This window comes from Equus przewalskii, chromosome X (assembly GCF_037783145.1).
Source record: "Equus przewalskii isolate Varuska chromosome X, EquPr2, whole genome shotgun sequence".
In the NCBI taxonomy this organism is placed as follows: domain Eukaryota; kingdom Metazoa; phylum Chordata; class Mammalia; order Perissodactyla; family Equidae; genus Equus; species Equus przewalskii.
The window spans coordinates 51,521,925-51,541,352 of record NC_091863.1 but is presented as its reverse complement, the minus strand read 5'-3'; the positions used below and the strand labels follow the sequence as shown (position 1 = coordinate 51,541,352).

The following is a 19,428-nucleotide window of genomic DNA, read 5'->3' as shown; positions in this document are numbered from 1 at the left end:
TCTCCACTTACTTAAACCAGCCATATAGGCCTGCCTGCTACCCCCATCACACGAAGTATGCTCCTCCCTCAGGTCCTTTGTAATTGTGGTTGCCTATCTCTGGAATATTCTAACCCCGGATATCTCTATGGCTCACTTCTTCATTTCCTTCAGGTCTCTGCTCAAATATCACCTTCTCAGTAAGGCCTTCCCTGAACAACAAATATAAAATAGTCCCTCCCATATCAATCTCTATCTCCCCCACTCTGCTAAGTTACTCTTCATGACACTTATCACTCTCTGACATTATACATATCTTCTCTCATTAAACTGTAAGCTCCACGAAGGAAGGAATCTTTGTCTGCCTTGTTCATTGCTGTATCACTGGTGCCAGTACAGAATTTGGCATATAGTGAATGCTCAGTAAGTATTTGTTGAATAAATGCAGTCTATAAAGTAGGATAACAAGCATATTGGTACCCAGCACTCCCAAACAATCCAGTCCATCAGTCTGGTGAGTGGATAAGAGACCCAAAAGCCTTAAGAGCTTCACCAGTTTCTATGATTGATGCCAGTTAAGGTTTCCTTTGCCTCTCTGAATCTCCTATTTCTTATCTATGAGATGAGAGAGCTGTGTGATAAAAAAAAAAAAAAGGGAACATTCGATTTGAGGAAAAAAAGAGCAGGACTGAAGTCTCAGTTCTGTCACTTTGAAGCTGTTTGACTTTAGACATGTTACCTAATCTATCTGAACATAATATTCACAATAACAGTATTATAATAGTATGAAAAGTATTCTAATACTGTAAAACCTGGCTACTTGTATAGGGTAGAAATGAGGATGAAATCCAGAAATGGAATATGAAACTGTTGTAAACTGTAAAGTGCTAATGGAACATGTCCAATGTCACTGTTCCCTGCTCCACATTCAGAAAAAGGTATCAAGGAGTTAAACAGTGTTACTAAAAAGGTTTTGCACTTTGGGAAAGAACATCTCAGATAAAATACTAAGTACCACGGTAACTCATTTATTGTCTGGTTGTAGGTGGTTCTGGCTCAAGTTATCCTGTGATGTGTGGAATCCACCAAATGCGGCCAACCATTCCCAGGGAAATCCTACCACAGGACACTTGCAGTCCCCCTAGTGGCCAGATCGTGGGACTACACTTCCACAAGCAAGGAACTTAACCTACAGAAAACAGAGCCCATGATTAAGGGGAGGTGAGGGGCATTTTGAAAAGCTACATCGTCTAATTCAGCAAAGCCTTTGTAAAAAAAGTTTTCATGTGTCCCTTACTCCCAGAATTGTTTGATTTGTGCTTCTCAATTCCCTCCCTTAACCAGCACTCTAAAACCCCATTTATACAGAACCTCAAAGCAAGACACCATGATCAATGGAGACTTTGAGAATAGAATTAATAATTCCTTTTTTTTAAAAGACTGGCACCTGAGATAACAACTGTTGCCAATTTTCTTCTTCTTTTTTTTTTTAAAGATTGGCACCCGAGGCAACAACTGTTGCCAATCCTCTTTTTTTTTTTTTTCTGCTTCTCCCCAAATCCCCCAAGTACACAGTTGTATATTTTAGCTGTGGGTTCTTCTAGTTGTGGTATGTGGGACGCCGCCTCAATGTGGCCTAATGAGCAGTGCCATGTCCACGCCCAGGATCCAAATCAGCGAAACCCTGGGCCACCGAAGCAGAGCACATAAACTTAACCACTGGGCCAAGGGGCCAGCCCCGAATTAATAATTCTTGATATGGCCACCACACTGGGCATCTTCACTGCTGTCATGCCAAACTTAGACCCACTAATCACCCTCAATTTTAATTCCTCAAATTATTGCAGACTTGTATAGTTGAAGATATTGAAAAATGTTCCTAAAAGTGCAATGGTATAGCCATTAGGTTTGTGTAAGCAGCTGGAGTCATAATTTTATGTTTTTATATGTTGTTCTCTGGAGAAAGTAAATGCCACTACTCCTTTTGGTGTGTATTTCTAGATGAGAAAGAAACTAACTAACTTGACTGGGGTAGCACGGTTGGAAAAGGAGAAATAGATTTCAACCCCTTACTTGGGTTTACTCTTTATTGTCTTTCCAGAGGTACCACCTCCTAGTGTTTGACATATCCACCAAGACCTATAATCCATTGCTTGAGTTCAATGATGTCCCCACCTAATCCATAAAGGATAAGAGGTAGCCACTGGTAACACTGCTGACCACTTCAGCCTACATCAATCCATTTCTTTTCTGAATGCTTACATTTAAAAAATCTGTACCATACAATCCAACATGTCATCATACTGGCATCATGGTGGTGCCATTCTACTTTGTTTTCGTTCTTTTAATAGCTATAAGCTCCTTGAGTGCAGTGAACTCAATATTTTCCCTTAATTGTGTCCCCTTTACTCTGATCTCCTCCTAGCACACAACTGGTCATATAGCAGGTGCTTAATGAAAAGTGGTTGACGAATACTTTTTAAAAATCACTTTATTAGAGTCATCTCTAAAAACAGCTATGCCACAATAGGACCTTTTGTTTGGCGGCCTGCAGTTCACTTACCATTATCAGGACACAATAGCTATAGCTGTTTAGATATGACTCTTAGCTTAGGGTGTTAACGAGGTCGAAGTTCAGTCCTGTTATAGGTGAATCTTATCTCTGCTTCATAGTTATGGACTGCATTCCCGAAAAGAAGCCCAAATTATATGAGAGTAAATGAACCATTTCCTCATCTAGAAATACACACCAGAAGGAGTGGCGGCATTTACTTTATGCAAAGATAAACATAAAAACATAAAACTATGACTCCAGCTACTTACACAAACCTAAACATAAGCCAAATACAGCTAGTGATTTCTTTAGCCTTGTTTGCATTTGTTACCTCTTCATTTTAGTTTTCTGTATAGAAATGATTATTATTCCTCATCCCCTTGCTAATAGTTCCCAAACCCAAATACTAAAAAGAGGACTATTAACTGTATAAACCTTATTAGGATTCTTCCTACTATTCTCTAAAGATGCGAAAATTTTAGAGATATTCTTCTATTCACCCAGGATAGGGCTGGTATTGCCAATTCCAATTCATAGCTGAGGAAAAGTGTCCCCATGAAGACTTCATACAGGATGACACAAACTATGCTTTAACTTTCAGCACAGCAGCAGAAGCCTTCTGCCTCTTCTGTACGTATGTGTGAGGAAGATTTGCCCTGAGCTAACATCCATTGCCAATCCTCCTCTTTTTTTGCTTGAGGAAGATTAGCCCTGGGCTAACATCTGTGCCAATCTTCCTCTACTTTGTATGTGGGACGCCTCCACAGCATGGCTGATGAGTGGAGTAGGTCTGCACCCTCGATCCGAGCCTGCAAACCCCAGGTTCCTGAAGTGGAGCATGTGGAACTTTAACCACTCGGCCGTGGAGCCAGCCCCAGAAACCTTCTGCCTTTTAAATCCCAGAGGCATTCAAAATTCAGGTACTTTCAGCAAGGTTGCAAGATACAAGGTCAATATACAAAAATCAATTATATTTCTATACATTGGCAATGAACAATTTAAAATGGATATTAAGAAAACACTTTCATTCATAATAGCATCAACAATTAAAATATTTAGTAATAAATTTAACAAATGAAATGTAAAACTTATACCCTTAAAACTAGGAAACATTTTTGACAAAAGCAAAGAAGACCTAAATAATGGTTATGGGTTAGAAGACTTAACATTGTTAAGATGGCAACACTCCCCAAACTGATCTACAGATTCAATGCAATCTCTATCAGAATCTCAATCAGCTTCTTTGTAGAAATTGACAAGCTGATCTTAAAATTCATACAGAAATTCAAGGGGCCTAGAATAGCCAATAATAATCTTGAAAATGATGAACAAAGTTGGAGAACTCACACTTCCTCATTTAAAAACTTACTAAAAACCATACAGTAGTTAAGACAGTGTAGTATTGGTATAAGATCAATGGACTATAGTTCAGGATCCAGAAATAAACCTTCACATATACAGTCAACTGATTTTACACAAAGGGTGCCAAGACAGTTAAAAGGGAAAAGATTCAGCAAATAGTACTGTGATGACCGGAAATCTACATGCAAAAACATGAAGTTGGACCCCTAGTCACATTTTGTGAGTTATATAAAAACCAACTCAAAATTGATCAGAAACCTAAATTTAACAGCTAAAACTATAAAACTCTTAAAAGGAAACCTAGATGTAGATCTTTGTGATCTTGGATTAGGCAAAGCCTTCTTAGATACGACACCAAAATCACAAGCTACATAAGAAAAAAATGGATTAGACTTCATCAAAACGAAAAACATTTGTGCTTCAATGGATACCATCAAGAAAGTAAAAAGACAATGCACAGAATGTGATAAGATATTCACAAATCATAATTTGTTACAGGACTTGTATCCAGAAGGTCTAAACAACACTCTTACAATTCAGTAATAAAAAGACAAATAACCCAATTGAAAATGAACAAAGGATCTGAATAGACATTTCTCCAGAGAACATATACAAATAACCAATAAGCACATGAAAAGATGCTTAATATTATTAGTCATTAGAGAAATGCAAATCAAAACCACATTGAGGTGCCACTTCACACCCACTAGGACAACTATAATTAAAAAGACAGACAATAACAAGTATTGGCAGATATGTGAAGAAATTGGAACTCATACATTGCTGGTGGGATTGTAAAATAGGGCAGCCACTTTTGAAAACAGTTTGGGAGTTATCAAAAGGTTAATAAACACAGGAGTTGGCCCCATGGCATAGTGGTTAAGTTAGGCATGCTCCACTTTGGCGGCCAGGGTTTGCAGGTTTGGATCCCAGGTACAGACGTATACCACTTGTCAGCCATGCTGTGGCAGCCATCCACATACAAAGTGGAGGAAGACTGGCACAGATGCTAGGTCAGGGCTAACCTTCCCCAAGCGAAAAAAGAGGAAGATTGGCAACCAATGTTAGCTCAGGACTAATCTTCCTCTCAGACAAGGGAAACAAAAGAAAAAATAAACAAGTGGGAATTCATCAGACTAAAGAGCTTCTGCAAGGCCAAAGAAACGAGGCTGAAAACAAAGAGACAACCCACCAACTGGGAGAAAATATTTGCAAATCATATATCTGATAAGGGGTTAATCTCCATTATATATAAGGAACTCACACAACTGAACAATAAGAAAGCAAACAACTGGATCAAAAAGTGGGCAGATTGGATGAACAGATATTTTTCCAAAGAAGATATACAGATGGCCAATAAACACATGAAAAGATGTTCAACATCACTAATCATCAGGGAAATGCAAATCAAAACTACATTAAGATACCACCTTACGCCTGTTAAAAAGGCTATAATCACTAAGACTAAAAATAATAAATGTTGGAGAGGGTGTGGAGAGAAGGGAACCTTCATACACTGCTGGTGGGAATGCAAACTGGTGCACCCACTATGGAAAACAGTATGGAGATTCCTCAAAAATCTAAAAGTAGAAATACCATATGACCCAGCTATCCCACTACTGGATATCTACCCTAACAACTTGAAATCAACAATCCAAAGTAACATATGCACCCCTATGTTCACTGCAGCACTATTCACAATAGCCGAGACATGGAAGCAACCCAAGTGCCCATTGATCAATGATTGGACAAACAAGAGTGGCATACACACACACACACACACAATGGAATACTACTCAGCCAAGAAAAAGACAAATTCATCCCATTTGCAATAACATGGAAGGACCTAGAGGGAATTATGCTAAGTGAAATAAGCCAGTCTGAGAAAGACAAACACCAGATGATTTCACTCATATGTGGAATATAAACTCGTACATGGACAAAGAATATAGTTCAGTGGTTACCAGGGGAAGGAGAGTGGGGGGTGGGTACAGGGGATGAAGGGGTGCACTTATGTGGTGACAGTCAAGAAATAATGTACAACTGAAATCTCACATTGATGTAAACTATTATGAACTCAATAAAAAAATAATTGAAGAAAAAATATACATATACTCAGGGAAAAAATAAACTGGAAGAACCTTACAAAGCAAGAGGTTATGTCTCAGGGTGCAATTAGAGATGACTTGTTTTATTTTGTAATTTTGTAAATTTATGTCATAACTTTTTTCTATTTTCCATAATAAACAATAATTACTTCTATAATCAGAAAATAAACAACAGTAATTTTTTAAAAAATTATCATTCATTAAACAAATATATGGACCAAGAGAACAGATTAGTGATTACCAGAGGGGAAGTGGGTTGGGGGCAGGCATAAAGTGTGAAGGGGCACGTATATACAGTGATCAACAAATAATAATGTACGACAGAAATTTCACAATGTTAGAAACTATTATGAGCTCAACAAAATAAAAAATAAAATGAAAATGAAAAAGAAAATGTTAAACACTGAGTCACCATATGACCCAGAAACTCCACTCCTAAGTATGTACCCAAAGGAATTGAAAACACTTTCACAAAAAAAAACTTGCACGTGAATATTCACAGCAGTATTATTCATAATAGCCAAAAGGTGGAAACAACTCTAATGTCCATCAAATGATGAACAGATAGATAAAATAGATCAGATAGATCTATATAATGGAACGTTATTTGGGTATAAAAAAGAATGAGGTACTGGGGTACGCCTCAACATGGATGAACATTGAAAATATTATTCTATGTGAAAGAAGCTAGTCACAAAAGACTATATACTGCATAATTCCACTTATATGAGATGTCAGAATAAGCAAATCCATAGAGACCAAAAGTAGATTGGTGGTTGATAGTTGCTCAGAGTTGGGGGTGGGAGTTGACTGCTAAGTGATTAAAACATTCTAAAATTGATTGTGGTGAAGTTTGTCTAACTCTGAATACACTAAAAACCATTGAGCTGTACACTTTAAATGGGTGAATTTTATAGATTGTGAATTATGTCTCAATAAAGCTGTTATTAGAAAAATAAAACTCAGGTACTGCATGATGTAAATTGGCAGCATTCTCAAATAACCAGCACTTCAGAGCTATAAGCTTATTTAGATGAGCGACTCTCAACCCTACTGTGGCCTGCGGGTTGGCAGCAGGAACTGAATCAGTGTGAAGGAGAAGGGGTGGTGGCACCCATCAATCTGCAAGGAATTATGTATAAATCACAGTATGTCATCTCTACGAGCAGCCACTGAAAGTAGCCCTTACTGAACAACAGTCTAAAATACCATCAGAAAAACTGCTCTAGAGAGGTTCCCCGCCGTGGTGAACAAATGTTACAGAAAACGCAACTATTTCTACTCCCACAACTAGCAAAGAGGTGTTCATTAAGCACTCTCCTAGCCTACTCAAACTTACGTAAGTGCTGGTGAATAAACTGGAAGACCCTTGGTCTTTTCTTCGAAAAGGTTGGTATATAGATATGAAATTTCATCACTCTCTTCAATATGATGAATGCCAACCACTATTGGTAACTGTTCAGAACTTTACAAGCAACGAAAAGAAAAGTCAATTTTGTGTTTAGGACGAGAATAGCTTACTTGGAATTCAACATCTCAGAACTTGATGGAATGCTGGCAGGGGGAGTCTGAGGTAGAATAATTTAATATCTTTCTTTGTTTTCAAATGATTAACTTACATCTAACATCAGCATGAAAGTACACTTGTAGCAAGCAACCTCACAAGCAGATTAGGTATTGCTTGTGAAAGTGCAGCGGAGGTCTGACCCAAACAGAGCTGTCTCAGAGGGAAGAGGGCTCAGTTATTCTCAGGCTTTGAGAAAGGGTTGCCAAAATGGCCAGTAGAGAGAGAGAGAGACAGAAATCAAGAGAGACAGCAGCCGGAAAAATACTTCATTACATTGCCAAGTCCTCAAGCCATCTCGTTCAGCTCCCTCAGCAGCTGTTGAATCAGGCTCTCACCTCAAGGTAGAAAAGCCTCGCTATTCATTTTGCAATCCCTTCAAAGTCATGCAGTCTTAAAATAGAGGTTCTGGGGTTGATCTGATCTCTTACTCTCCAGATTTAAAAAAAAAAAAAATTCTTTCGGAGCATGCCACAAGTGTAATGAGAAAAATATCCTGAAAAGTAGAGAGAATCTATATTTCAATGTCAAAAACATGAAAGGAGTGGAATGAAAGAAAATCAGGGACAGGCAGCACTTAAGGAAGCTGCAGACAAAGAGAAAATGGTGGAAGAGTAAGTGGTAGGGAGAGGTTTCTTTTTCCTCTCCAACTAACCTCGCAAAACTCGATTTTTGTTTGCTTTTTGTTTTTCAGAATCATGATTTCAGATTTGGTTATAAAATAAGCCCCTTGCTTGCCACACCCATCCAGCATTCTGCTCCCTGCTTAAGCAGAGTTCTGACGGAACTGGTGATCTTGATGTTACCATGAAACTAATAATGATAATAATAATAATAATAATAATAAAATTGTCCATGTCCTTAACTTCAACTCACATAATCCCACCAAGAGCCGCCATAGTACAAGTGAGACTCAGGAGACCAAAGAATTCTGTTTTAAATGCATATATGTACACCAGATGAGAAAATTAATACAGGGAAGAAAAACACTTAAAAAAGAAAATTAAAAGTGTGAGTAAATTCAATATATTATATCAAAGTTTACAGCTCAAAGAACGGAAGTCTGATGACGTAAAACTAGCACTGGCAAGAAAGCACCCCAAAGTGACCCTGCAATCGGAAGGCTGCAGATTTCTTGGAAAATATTTCTCACTGATGTTAACCTTTGGCTGAGCTGAGAGAAATACTTTCTGGACAACCAAGAGGAGCCTTCCATCCCTACCTCTTGTACATATTTCCAAATAGGGAACCACGCAGTGTGGTTATTTGGTCCTCGGGTTCTGATTACTGGTACCCAGACAGAACTCACCACCTATTTGTTGACCATGGAGAAAGGATGCTACTTTCCAACATATTGACACTCAAGCCCTACGAACAATAGACCGTCAGTCTATCTTGGTCCCAAAGCAAACTTCTGCTTTACAAAATAGACAAACTGCTCCTCACAAGATACTCATAAAAAGCTGCTTAATAACTGAGGAGTAGAGAGAAGACAGAAAGAGGAATTAATAAAATGTCTTTTTAAAAAATAACCAATAGAGAAAGGCAGGATTTGCCAATCTCAAAGCATTACAAAAATACCACCTATAATGAAGACCAGAATAAATTACCAAAAGAAAAATTAAAATGTTCTTTTTGTATCTGGATAATTTATCTAAACCCCAACTCTAATTCCTACACAGCCTTTCCTGGACCTCAACTCCCAAGAATAAATATTTGTCATATTATTGTTCTGCTTGCTGGGATATAAGGGGCTCTACTTCTGTCAAGTGGGACAGTGGTCAATTAAGAAAGCTGTGGTCTTGTTTGATCTCTGAAAGAAGGCAGGTCCATAAAATATCATCAGGGTTGTACACAAGCCTCATCACTTTTTACTATTCCTTCTGTTCAGACCACATGCTAAATTAAGTAAAAAAGCGGGGGGGGGGGGCACGTTCGGCCTCTCTCCTCCCTGCAGAAACACTGTAGATGTATAAAGTTATTCAAGAAATTACTAAAGTTAAAAAGAATCCCCCCTACAATTAACTAATGTGTATGAACACACACAATTGGAAAAGGGAGGAATCCAACAGGTTATTGGAAGCCTGTACGATTTTGAGATTTTAACTCAAAGTTGGCAAATAATGCATGCAATACAGAGAGGGTGGAAGTTCTGGTTTTGGCTTAAAAAATCCCTTGCCTCTCACCAAACTGTGCCCCTACAAAGAGAGAGAAAGAAAAAGAAAGTAAGACAATTTCAACTTTTAGATTGGGATTGGCTGCACTCTGATGAAATTGAAAATTTTCAAAAAACTGACTCAAGGATTTTCTATATCCTAGAAATGAAAATTCTTTGTCAGCTCACAAGATAGGAACACCAGTTTTTCCTTTCACTAGACTTCCACAACCAGTGCAGCAATCGCAAACCAGGAAAGATTAAATAATCTTGTACTTTCTTTGGATACTGCTAAATTTTCACTAGTTGAGGTCATTAATTTAAGCAGGTCTTTTTAATAGGGAAGTTTTTCCGTTAAGACCTGGGATAAAATCACCTAATTTACTGTACACCTGATGGGAAGAACTTTTTGTTGTCTATAACCACCTCCTGAAAATTTCAGGTTATGTCTTGGAAGACACACATCTCAACAAATATGTGGAATCATTCATTTCTTCCCTGTTAACTGAGTTAGTGGTTGGGGGGGGTGCATGCAGAAGAGGAAGGATCCAGTGACTGGGTTACATAGTAGGTCAAGAAGCTCCTTAGATATTTCCCCTCCTCCTCCTGGAAAAGTTCACAGTAGAAGAGGGCTCCGCTGACTAGGATAGCCCTAGGAAAAAACTAAGCCTGCCGAGTAAATCTGTTCTTATAAAATGAAGACCTTTTATCCCATGGTATAACCACATTATGAAATTTTTTTTAACTCCAAATTAACTGAGTAAGACTTTGACAATATAAATGAACCCTCTGAAAGTCCTGTAAGCCAAACGTTAAAAAGCTAACAGGATGTAAAGCCTCGTACGAAGCTGTTTCTTCAATAGCCCCCCAAAAAATATTTTATGAAGTCCTATCCTCCTCTTTCTGTGCCAACACTGTGCTATCAACCTTCAAAGAACAGAAGTGTCAGTGAAAGGAGGCAAACCGATAGATTTAAGTTGTCAAACAAAGATGCTAAGGCTAACAAAGAAATTTTGGAAAGGTCACAGAGAAAAGAAAATAGTTACAGAAACAGAACAAGACACAAGTCCGTGGGAACATCACTACCCAGCAGACCTGAGGAATTAGTTCCCCAGTCAATATTCCCTTCCTCACTGAGATAAACTAATATCTTAGTTTGCTTTTGGGGAAAAATCTTCAACATGGTCTCCAAGAAGCTCAACAACTGTGGTAAGGAGGAATTTTTAATAATCCAGAACACACTGAGGACCACTTTGCTCATGTCCTAATTAAAACTCTTAGGCAAAATTATGGCTCATAGGTCCCTAACAGTTCTTACTCAATTTGGTAGCAGTCATGTTTAAAATGTAAGCATGTAAGCATGTTGAAAACAGTCATGTTTTAAAATGTAAGCATGTCCTTAAAATGAAGGATTATATTGAAGAACCTCATTCCTCCCACTCAAAAGCAGATTTCTGAGCACACTGGAATAACAGGAACTCCTTTAAATTTTTTTCCAACACTTTTATAAGTCAACTCAAATCTGGCTAAATTGTTCTTTAAAAGAATATTCTCCTCTTTATAGATCTGATGCAAACTTGAAGTAGGGGACTGTGATCTGTTATAATCCACAGAGAAAATAAATACTTTATAAGAGAAAACCGACCCAAGGAGCTGCTTCCAACATAGTCAACCTGTGAGGGCAAATCCTGCCCAGTGTTTACCAAGAAAGCTGTCCTTTGGTTTTCCCCTACCTTTGCCTGCTCTAATTGTGCCTGGTTGGATTCTCTCCGCTGAACTCCAACCCTGGGACAAGTTTTCAGTTGTTGCCAGGAAAGGGACTTCACCCCTTCTTCACAGAACAGCCCTCAGAACCCAGAGACCACCTTCTTCCCCGAATACAGGCACTCCATTTTATCTCTTTGGTGGAAGCGGGCTGAGAAAAACTTGGGCCAGTCTTTTTGCCTCTAACCTGGCAAGACTGGCAACAGGCTGGAGGGCAAACTCTAACAGACCCTAACCGGAGAAACTGTCCAAATTTCTTGTCCAGGTTCTCAGATTTAGGGGAGGAGAGGAGAAAAAGTAGTGAAGGGCTTAACACCTTTATTTCCAAGGTGGTCCTTGCAACTGGGTTCAAGTTTAGAGCCCTCAGGACATGGAGTACTTCTAGGCAGTGAGGATTTTAGGAGGCTGGAGTTGGGAGGGTTGTCAAGGAATCTGGAAAGGCACCAGCATCCAGGGCTCACAGCGGCGGGGATTGGGGCGCACAGTGGGGGTTCAGACCGCGAAGACCGAATTTTTGGCAGGCCAGGAATCCAGCGAAGGCTCCAGATTTAGGGCGGCCCTTCCTATGAAACCCTGTTGAGCTCTCGCAGGGGCAGACTGTTCACGCGGGAAGGAACGGATAGATGCCTCAGAACACACACTGACTCTAACCTGAAAGACATTCCTAGTAGGAGAAACTTACCGCATGTCCCCGTAAGGTCCGGAGTAGCTCTCCATCCAGGGACCCATCTCGCTTTTGACACAACTGGGACTTGGATAGGGCACTCTGCTCCCCATGCCGCCGGGATACCACACATCGGGTGGGGGGAAGTCGCCTTCCTGGCCAGCCAGCCCCTGAGGTGGCCGAGTGTAGCCATAGGGGGCTACAGTACCTGCCTCGCCTGCGCTGCCACCCCCGCCCCCGCTACAGGGCCCATACAGCTGGCCTTCTTCCGCTGTGAAGAGAGTGTGCCAGGAAGAGGAGGCAGCGGCTGAGGGTGAGCCCGAGCCCGGTCCCGCTGCACCCCCGCCGTGCAGGCCCGCCAAGTCCCCATAGCGGCATTGCGCCGCCGCGGCCCAGGCGCTGCCATAGTCCAGCGGGTTCTCCAGCTTGATGCGGGCGTGAGGATGGGGAGGCGGCGCAGGGGGCGGCGGCCCGGGCAGGGCTAGCGGAAAGTTATAGTAGTCGCGACTCTGATAAACTGCTGCCTCGTCTACTGCTCCAGGTTTGTAGAGAGACAGAGTGGATGGCAGCTCAAGCGTTCCGGAGCCCCCGGCTTCGCCGCTGCCAGAGCAGCCCAGGCTCTCGCCATCCAGCCCTTTGGCGTAACCTGCCTTGAAAGGGGAATATTCAGCAGTCTCTTCGGTGCCCTTGCCTGGGCCATTATCCAGCAGAGAACCTTTGCATTCCGCCCGCGGGGCGCAAGAAGTGGGACGCACAGCGGGTGGACCTCCCAGGAGCGGGGCGTACATGCAATCTCCCCGAAGCTGTTCTCCAGGGCTCAGATGCTCCAATGCCTCCACACCCAAGCCCATAGACACCGACACTGCCTTACACAACTCTTTGGCACTGTCCGAGATGGTCGAACTGCAGCCTAGGTAACTGTCCTTGGAGCAGGTGGGAGCCCCGGCTGCCTCCCTCGCTCTCCCGCTGCTGCTGCCTTCTGATACTACCTCCTGCTGCTGCTGCTGAAGGAGTTGCATGGTACCGGCTTCGCTCAGTATGTCTTTAAGATCGGCGGAGCAGCTGCTTAAGCCTGGGAAAGTGGGGCCCAGCAGGGACAACGTGGATGGGGCAGCTGAGTCATCCTCGTCCGGAGGTGCTGGTGGCTGCTGCTGCAGCCCCTTGCCGGCGGCCAAGGCGGCTCTGGCCTCTGGGACGCAACCGCTCTCCGGGTGGCCCTCGGGGGCTGAGGGCTGTTGTGAAGGCTGCTGTTCCTCCTCCAGGGCCAGGTAGCCTGTGGGGCCTCTGCTCTGGGTTTGAGGTGAGCCATCCTCACCCTGCTGCTGCTGCTGCCTGGGACTGGTCTCCTGTTGCTGCTGCAAATGGGCGCCGGGAGGTGCTGCGCTCGCGGCTTCAGGGTGCCGGGGGCCCGGGTTCTGGATCACTTCGCGCACACTCTGGAACAGGTTCTGGAAAGCTCCTCGATAGGTCTTGGACGGTGGCCGGGGGTAGACCCTCCCCAGCCCTAACTGCACCTCCATCCTGGAGCTTGGCTGAATCTTCCACCTAATTCCTTTATCCAGCCTCCCCTTCTTTTGCTGAGAAGAGTTCAACAGGCTGTGATGCGGTAGTCCTTGCAGCTAGCTGCCCACCTGCGGGAAGCTCCTGGGGAGGAAACTTGCAGAAATAACCACACGAAAGCGCTCTGACAGTCTCAAAGTCTCTTGCAGAGGAAAACACGCGCTGGACACGATCTGCCCTGCTAGGCTCACAGTCTGTTCCTAAATACTTTGGAGGGTAGATTCAAAAGATGCTCAAATCTTGAAGGGGAAAAAAAAAAAAGGAAAACCCTCTGCCTTCAAGTTCAGTGTCCCCTGAAACAGGTGCAAATAGGGACCCAGTTATGGTCTTTTTGGTTTGGTTTGGTTTTTGGTTTTGGTTTGTTTTGCGGTTGGTTGTTGTTGTTTTGGCTACTAAAGCCGTGACTGTCTTTTTATCCTTTGATCTCTGGCCTTGGAAACTGGCGGGGTACAGGGAGGGGCAGGGGGAGGTGGAGAGGGAACGAGGGGAACCTGGGGGCCAGACCCGCGTGCTTCCTAACTAACCAGGTCCCGGCTTCAGTGCTGAAGCGGCTCCCCGATCGCCTGGCTTCCCAGAGCCGTCTTTGCAACGTGCAGCTAGCTCGCCAGTTTGTAGCCAAAGGGAGTTACCTCTCTGCAAACTCCGGCTGGCCGCGCTGGGCCAACTGGAAGGGAGGGTTGTGGGGGGGCGGGGGGGACAGAGAGGAGCGGGCGGAGGCAGCAGCAGGAGAGGAGACCTGGGTTGGGTTGGGGGGGGGGGCAGGGTGGAGGGTTGGAGGACAAAGACAGCCGTCAGTCCTACCCGGCACTTTCTTCGCTTCCTCCAAGTCTCTAGCAGCTTTTAAAAACTTCACCGAAGAGGAAAGGGCAGCTCCGGGGCAGCGGCTTAGAAGCCGCCGCACTGCAAAAGGCGTTGGCTGTCGCCAGAGCGGGTCTGGGGTTGACGCGGTGGCTCCCTTCGGCTCCTGTCCCGCACTGAAGCGGCTCCGTCGCCTCCTGTGCCTCCAGGCTTGCTCGGGACCCTCTGGTTCTCTCAGCAAGCTGACTCCCCAGGATCTCAGAGGGGGCGCTGGGAGGTGGAGAGCAAATGCAACAGTTTGCTAGTCGGGTCCCGCCCCCGCTGGGGCGGCCTCCTTGCCTTCCCACCTCCTTTCTCCCTCCCCTCCCCTCCCCTTTCCGTTTCTCCCCTCCCCTCACCGCACGCTAACGCCGGTTGGCTTTGGAGAAACAAGTGCTGGCGCAGCGTGGGTGAGGGCAGGAGAGTATTGCTCTACCCGAGGAGGACCCCAGCTCCCGGAATACTTCCTACTTTCCTAGACCAGGTTTTAGACGCCAGGGCTGAAGCTTTAACCCGGAGCTTTATTTTGAGGACAGGGCTCCTGGAGCTCCAGGAGGCTTGCTCTTACCAGATTTGGTTCTTAAGTCCCATCTCAAAACAGACACTGTGCCTGTGAGGGAAGAGAGAGGGAGTGGGAACGGGCAATAGGAGTACCAGCTTCTTTGAGGGACTATGTTCAGGGGCTACCAAGAAGCACAGACAGTCTCCTACAAACTGAAGAACAAGCTATGGCCAAACCAGCCAATACTTGTTGAAACCTTTCAGATTTCTCCATAGGGGTGGATTGGGCCTCGTGGCCTGGTACCGGTTGCTCTAGGATCCCTCTGCCTGGGAACCAGAGTTCATCTCTGTCCTCTTCTCTTCCCTTTTTACTTTGTGGAATTGCCTCTAACCACACACCTCTCACCTATCTAGACTTGCAAAGGCAAGCACTCAGAGAAGCAGGCGAATGCACAAACAACAGAAACACTTGTCATGTACACAGGGACCTCGATTTTGTCCCGGATTTTGCCGACGTTTACTTATATACAGGCACTTGCTTTTCCAAATTGCCTTTGTGTATTTCAAGCTTGCAAACTGCACTAGAGGTATAGAACCTACATAGAACTGCTTTTCTTCCTCTTGGTGGACAGCCAGGAGTGGAGGGGGACATGGGATACTGCAGTTGCCCCGTTGTGGAGGAGGTCCCATTGTCCCTGAGTCAAGATGAAGAGGCAGGTGGAAATAGAAGAGTAGAAAATGGAAGGGGAGACCTCTAGGGAAGGAGATTTCTTTGTGTGTCAGCAGGGGCCCTGGGACTCCCTAGCTTTTAAATTCCTTAGAAGTCTGGATCTGTCCCAGAAGGCTAGTGGAGATTTTTGACTGGGCCTCTTCTACTTTTTACAAGCTTCTACAGAGTCTTATCTTGTTCACAGCCAAGCATCGTGGACATTTATTTACTGTGACCAAAGGAGATAACTTAATCCTAAAGGCAGGGAAGAGTGGGCATGATCAGCTCTATTTTCCAGATGAAGTCATTGAAGCAAGAACATAATTTGTTTTGTGTTCCACATTAGTAGAACCTAAACTAGTCTTCCATCTCGTTGCTATTTAAGCTAGACTTATCAATGTCGAGACCATTTGGGAAAGGGCTGTAAATGAACCTTCCAGAATACAAAGGCCTGAGCAGCTTTTCCCCAGAGGAGGTAAAAAAGTCCCCAGAGGAGTTAATGGCTTCAGCCCTGCCTGGACTTATTCCACATATACCCCACTTTGTTGGTGGAGAATCTCACAAATCACTCCTTATGGTAAAGAAGCAGCTTTATTCATAGAGATATCAAATTGTAACAAGGCTAATTCTCAAGTCCCTATTGTAATGAGAAACAGGAATATGTAATTGAAATGCACAGATATTTAAAAACCTTGTTTGAGTAGTCATCACAACCTCTAGTAGCAGCAAATCTTTTAACTCGGATTGCTCAAAAGGAATTGAGTCAGCTGGGCTGGCAGAAAAGTAGAATGGAAATAAAATAGGTCTCAGAGCCAGGAGAACTATTTGTCTACAGACTGACAGTGAATCTCTTCTTCTCCCTCAGCTTCAGTTTCTTGTTATGTGAAATGGGGAGAGGAGGAGGTAAAGAGGGGACCAGATGGTCTTTCTAACATTGACAATTTAGAGTGTGGTGACAGACTTGAGTTTTCCTTTTATTTACACCCAATAGAGGATGGGTATGAATGGGGATGCTAATAGTAGTGAAATGACTAATGAACAGGGGTGACGAGGGTAGTTATAAGCAAGGAAGCCTAAAAAAAATTAAGGTGAGAATTCTCCAAAGTTGCCCACTGAATAAATGGCAGCCCAGCAGACATTCGAATGAACCCAGAGCTGGAGATTCCAATGTTCGTGTTGCTTTCACAGTGCCAAAATTGTCTTCATAGTTTTCTCATCACAAAATTGTGGCCAATAAGACCTACCATCAGAAAGCTGATATAGTAGTTAATGGAGATCATGTGTATAGAACAACTTTGTAAAATGGAAAACGTTCTACAAATCTGAAGGATCACTTTGTTGTGCTTTATTTTTAAAGGTGATGCTATCAACATTTATATCATTGTCAGGAAAGGCTAACTACTGTGGAAATAATAGGGGCATATACTTTATTTTGAGTTTTGGACTCTGATCTCCCATCTCAAATTTTATTTTCCTCTCATTGCTTTTAAGAAGATCAAGAGACATATGTGCTTATGCCATCTTTCTTCTTCCCTTCGTCCTTTTCTTCTTCTTCTTTGCATTTTTTAACAATCAAGCAACGTAACCAGTGGTGTCCTCTCGGGAAGTTTGAGTTGAGGATTTTTGCCATGGGTTCCCCCTGCAATTTCAGAGGGGATTTGTTAATGAAATTTTCCCTAGCTCCTTGCTCTGGGAAGCCAGCATTAGCTGACCTTTGGAAAATGGTGGACGTTCTCCAAGTCCCATGCGTTTTATTTTCTAAATATCTCACAAATCTGCCCACTTCTCTTCATCTCTGCTACTGCCAGCCTAGTTCAAGGCTCTGTCATTTCTTTCTTGGACTACCGTAAATGGTCTCCCTCCTTCCACTCTTGTTACTTTCTTAGAGTCAGTTCAGCATTGAGCAGCCAGAAGGACTTTTTATTTAATTAAGACAATTTTTTAGAGCAATTTAAGGATCACAACAAAACTGAGGGAAAAGCACAGAGATTTCCCATATACCCCCTGCCACTACACATGCACAGCCTCCCCCATAATCAACATCGCCCACAGGAGTGGTGCATTTGTAACAATTGATGAACCTACATTGACACATCATAATCACCCAAAGTCCATAGTTTTGTTTACATTAGGGTTTACCCTTAATGTTGTACATTCTATGGGTTTGGACAAATGTATAATGATATTTACCCATCATGTATGATATCATACAGAGTATTTTCACTGTCCTAAAAAATCATTTGTGCTCTGTATATTCATCCCCCCACCACCTCCTGGCAGTCACTGATCTTTTTACTGTCTCCATAGTTTTACCTTTTCCAAAACATCATATAGTTGGAATCATACAACATGAGCCTGTCAGATTGTCTTCTTTCAGTTAGTGATGTGCACTTAAGATTTCTTGATGTCTTTTTGTGACTTGATAGTTCATTTCTTTTTAGTACTAAATAATATTCCATTGTCTGGATGTACCATAGTTTATTTATCCATTCAGCTAGTGAAAGACATCTTGATGCTTCCAAGTTTTGGCAATTATGAATAAAGCTGCTATAAACATCATATGCAGGTTTCTGTGTGGACATAAGTTTTCAACTCTTTTGAGTAAATACCAAGGAGCGTAATTGCTGGATCATATACTAACATCATGTTTAGTTTTATAAGAAACCATAAAACTGTCTTCCAAAATGGCTGTATTATTTTGCGTTTCCACCAGCAATGAATGAGAATTACTATTACTCCGCATCCTTGTCAGCATTTGGTGTTGTCAGTATTCCAGATTTTGGCCATTCTTGTGGTGATATCTCTGTTATCAGAAATATGATTCATCAATATTTTCTGTCAGTTTGTGTTTGTCTTCATTGTCTTACCAGCATCCTTTTAAGAGCAGAAAATTTTAATTCTGATGAAGTCCACTTTATCAGTTTGTTCATTTATGGATTATGTTTTTTGTGTCAGATCTAAGAAATCTTTTTCTAACTCGGGATCACAAACTGTGTTTTTAAAAACCTGTGGCTTTTTTCTAGAAGTTGTGTAGTTTTCCGTTTTATATTTAGGTCTGTGATCCCTTTTGAGTTAATTTTTGTATGAATATCCAGCTCTTTTGTATATAGATGTTCTATTGTTTCAGCACAATTTGTTGATAAGACTATCCTTTCTCCTCTTAATTGACTTTAGACCTATGTTAATAATCAATTGTCAATATATGTTTGTGTAGAAGGTTCCTTTTTAGAGTTGAATCTGGTTGCATCATTCTCCTACTTAAATTTTGTCTCTGGCTTCCCATTGCTCTTAGTATAAATGTCCAAATATTTGACCAGATCCTACATGATCTGATGTCTCTCCACCTCTCTTATTTCATCTCATACCTCTTTTCCTCCTTCTTTCTGAGCTCCGCTCACACTGGCTTTTATTCAGAGTTCCTCAAATACCACATAGTCCTTCCTGCCTTTGCATATGCTGTTCCCTGAGCCTGAAATGCTGGTTCATCCTCTTCCCCATTCATTTAATTAATGCCTATGCATATAGCACTTCCAGCAAGACTTCCTGGACCTCCTAGGCTAGCTCAATTTCACCACTCACAGGCCTTTAAATATGTTTTAACAGTACTCAGTATTTGTCCTTTGGAGGATTTCTCACAAATACAATTAATGCTAATTGTGCATTTAGTGGTT

At 42.5% G+C, this 19,428-nt stretch overlaps 1 protein-coding gene and 1 long non-coding RNA gene across 2 annotated transcripts in view; one reads left to right on the top strand and one right to left on the bottom strand.

Moving 5' to 3' along the window:
• The window catches only part of AR (androgen receptor), a 162,996-nt gene extending 148,160 nt beyond the window's left edge, over positions 1-14,836 (bottom strand). The window contains exon 1 of the mRNA XM_070606311.1: positions 12,169-14,836. Coding sequence (XP_070462412.1) covers positions 12,169-13,670 — 1,502 coding nt within the window. The 5' untranslated portion in view covers positions 13,671-14,836. The remainder of the gene's footprint in view (positions 1-12,168) is intronic.
• Positions 12,930-19,428, top strand: part of LOC139081171 (uncharacterized) — a 321,455-nt gene continuing 314,956 nt past the window's right edge. The window contains exon 1 of the long non-coding RNA XR_011536261.1: positions 12,930-13,064. This is a non-coding gene — a long non-coding RNA (uncharacterized lncRNA). The remainder of the gene's footprint in view (positions 13,065-19,428) is intronic.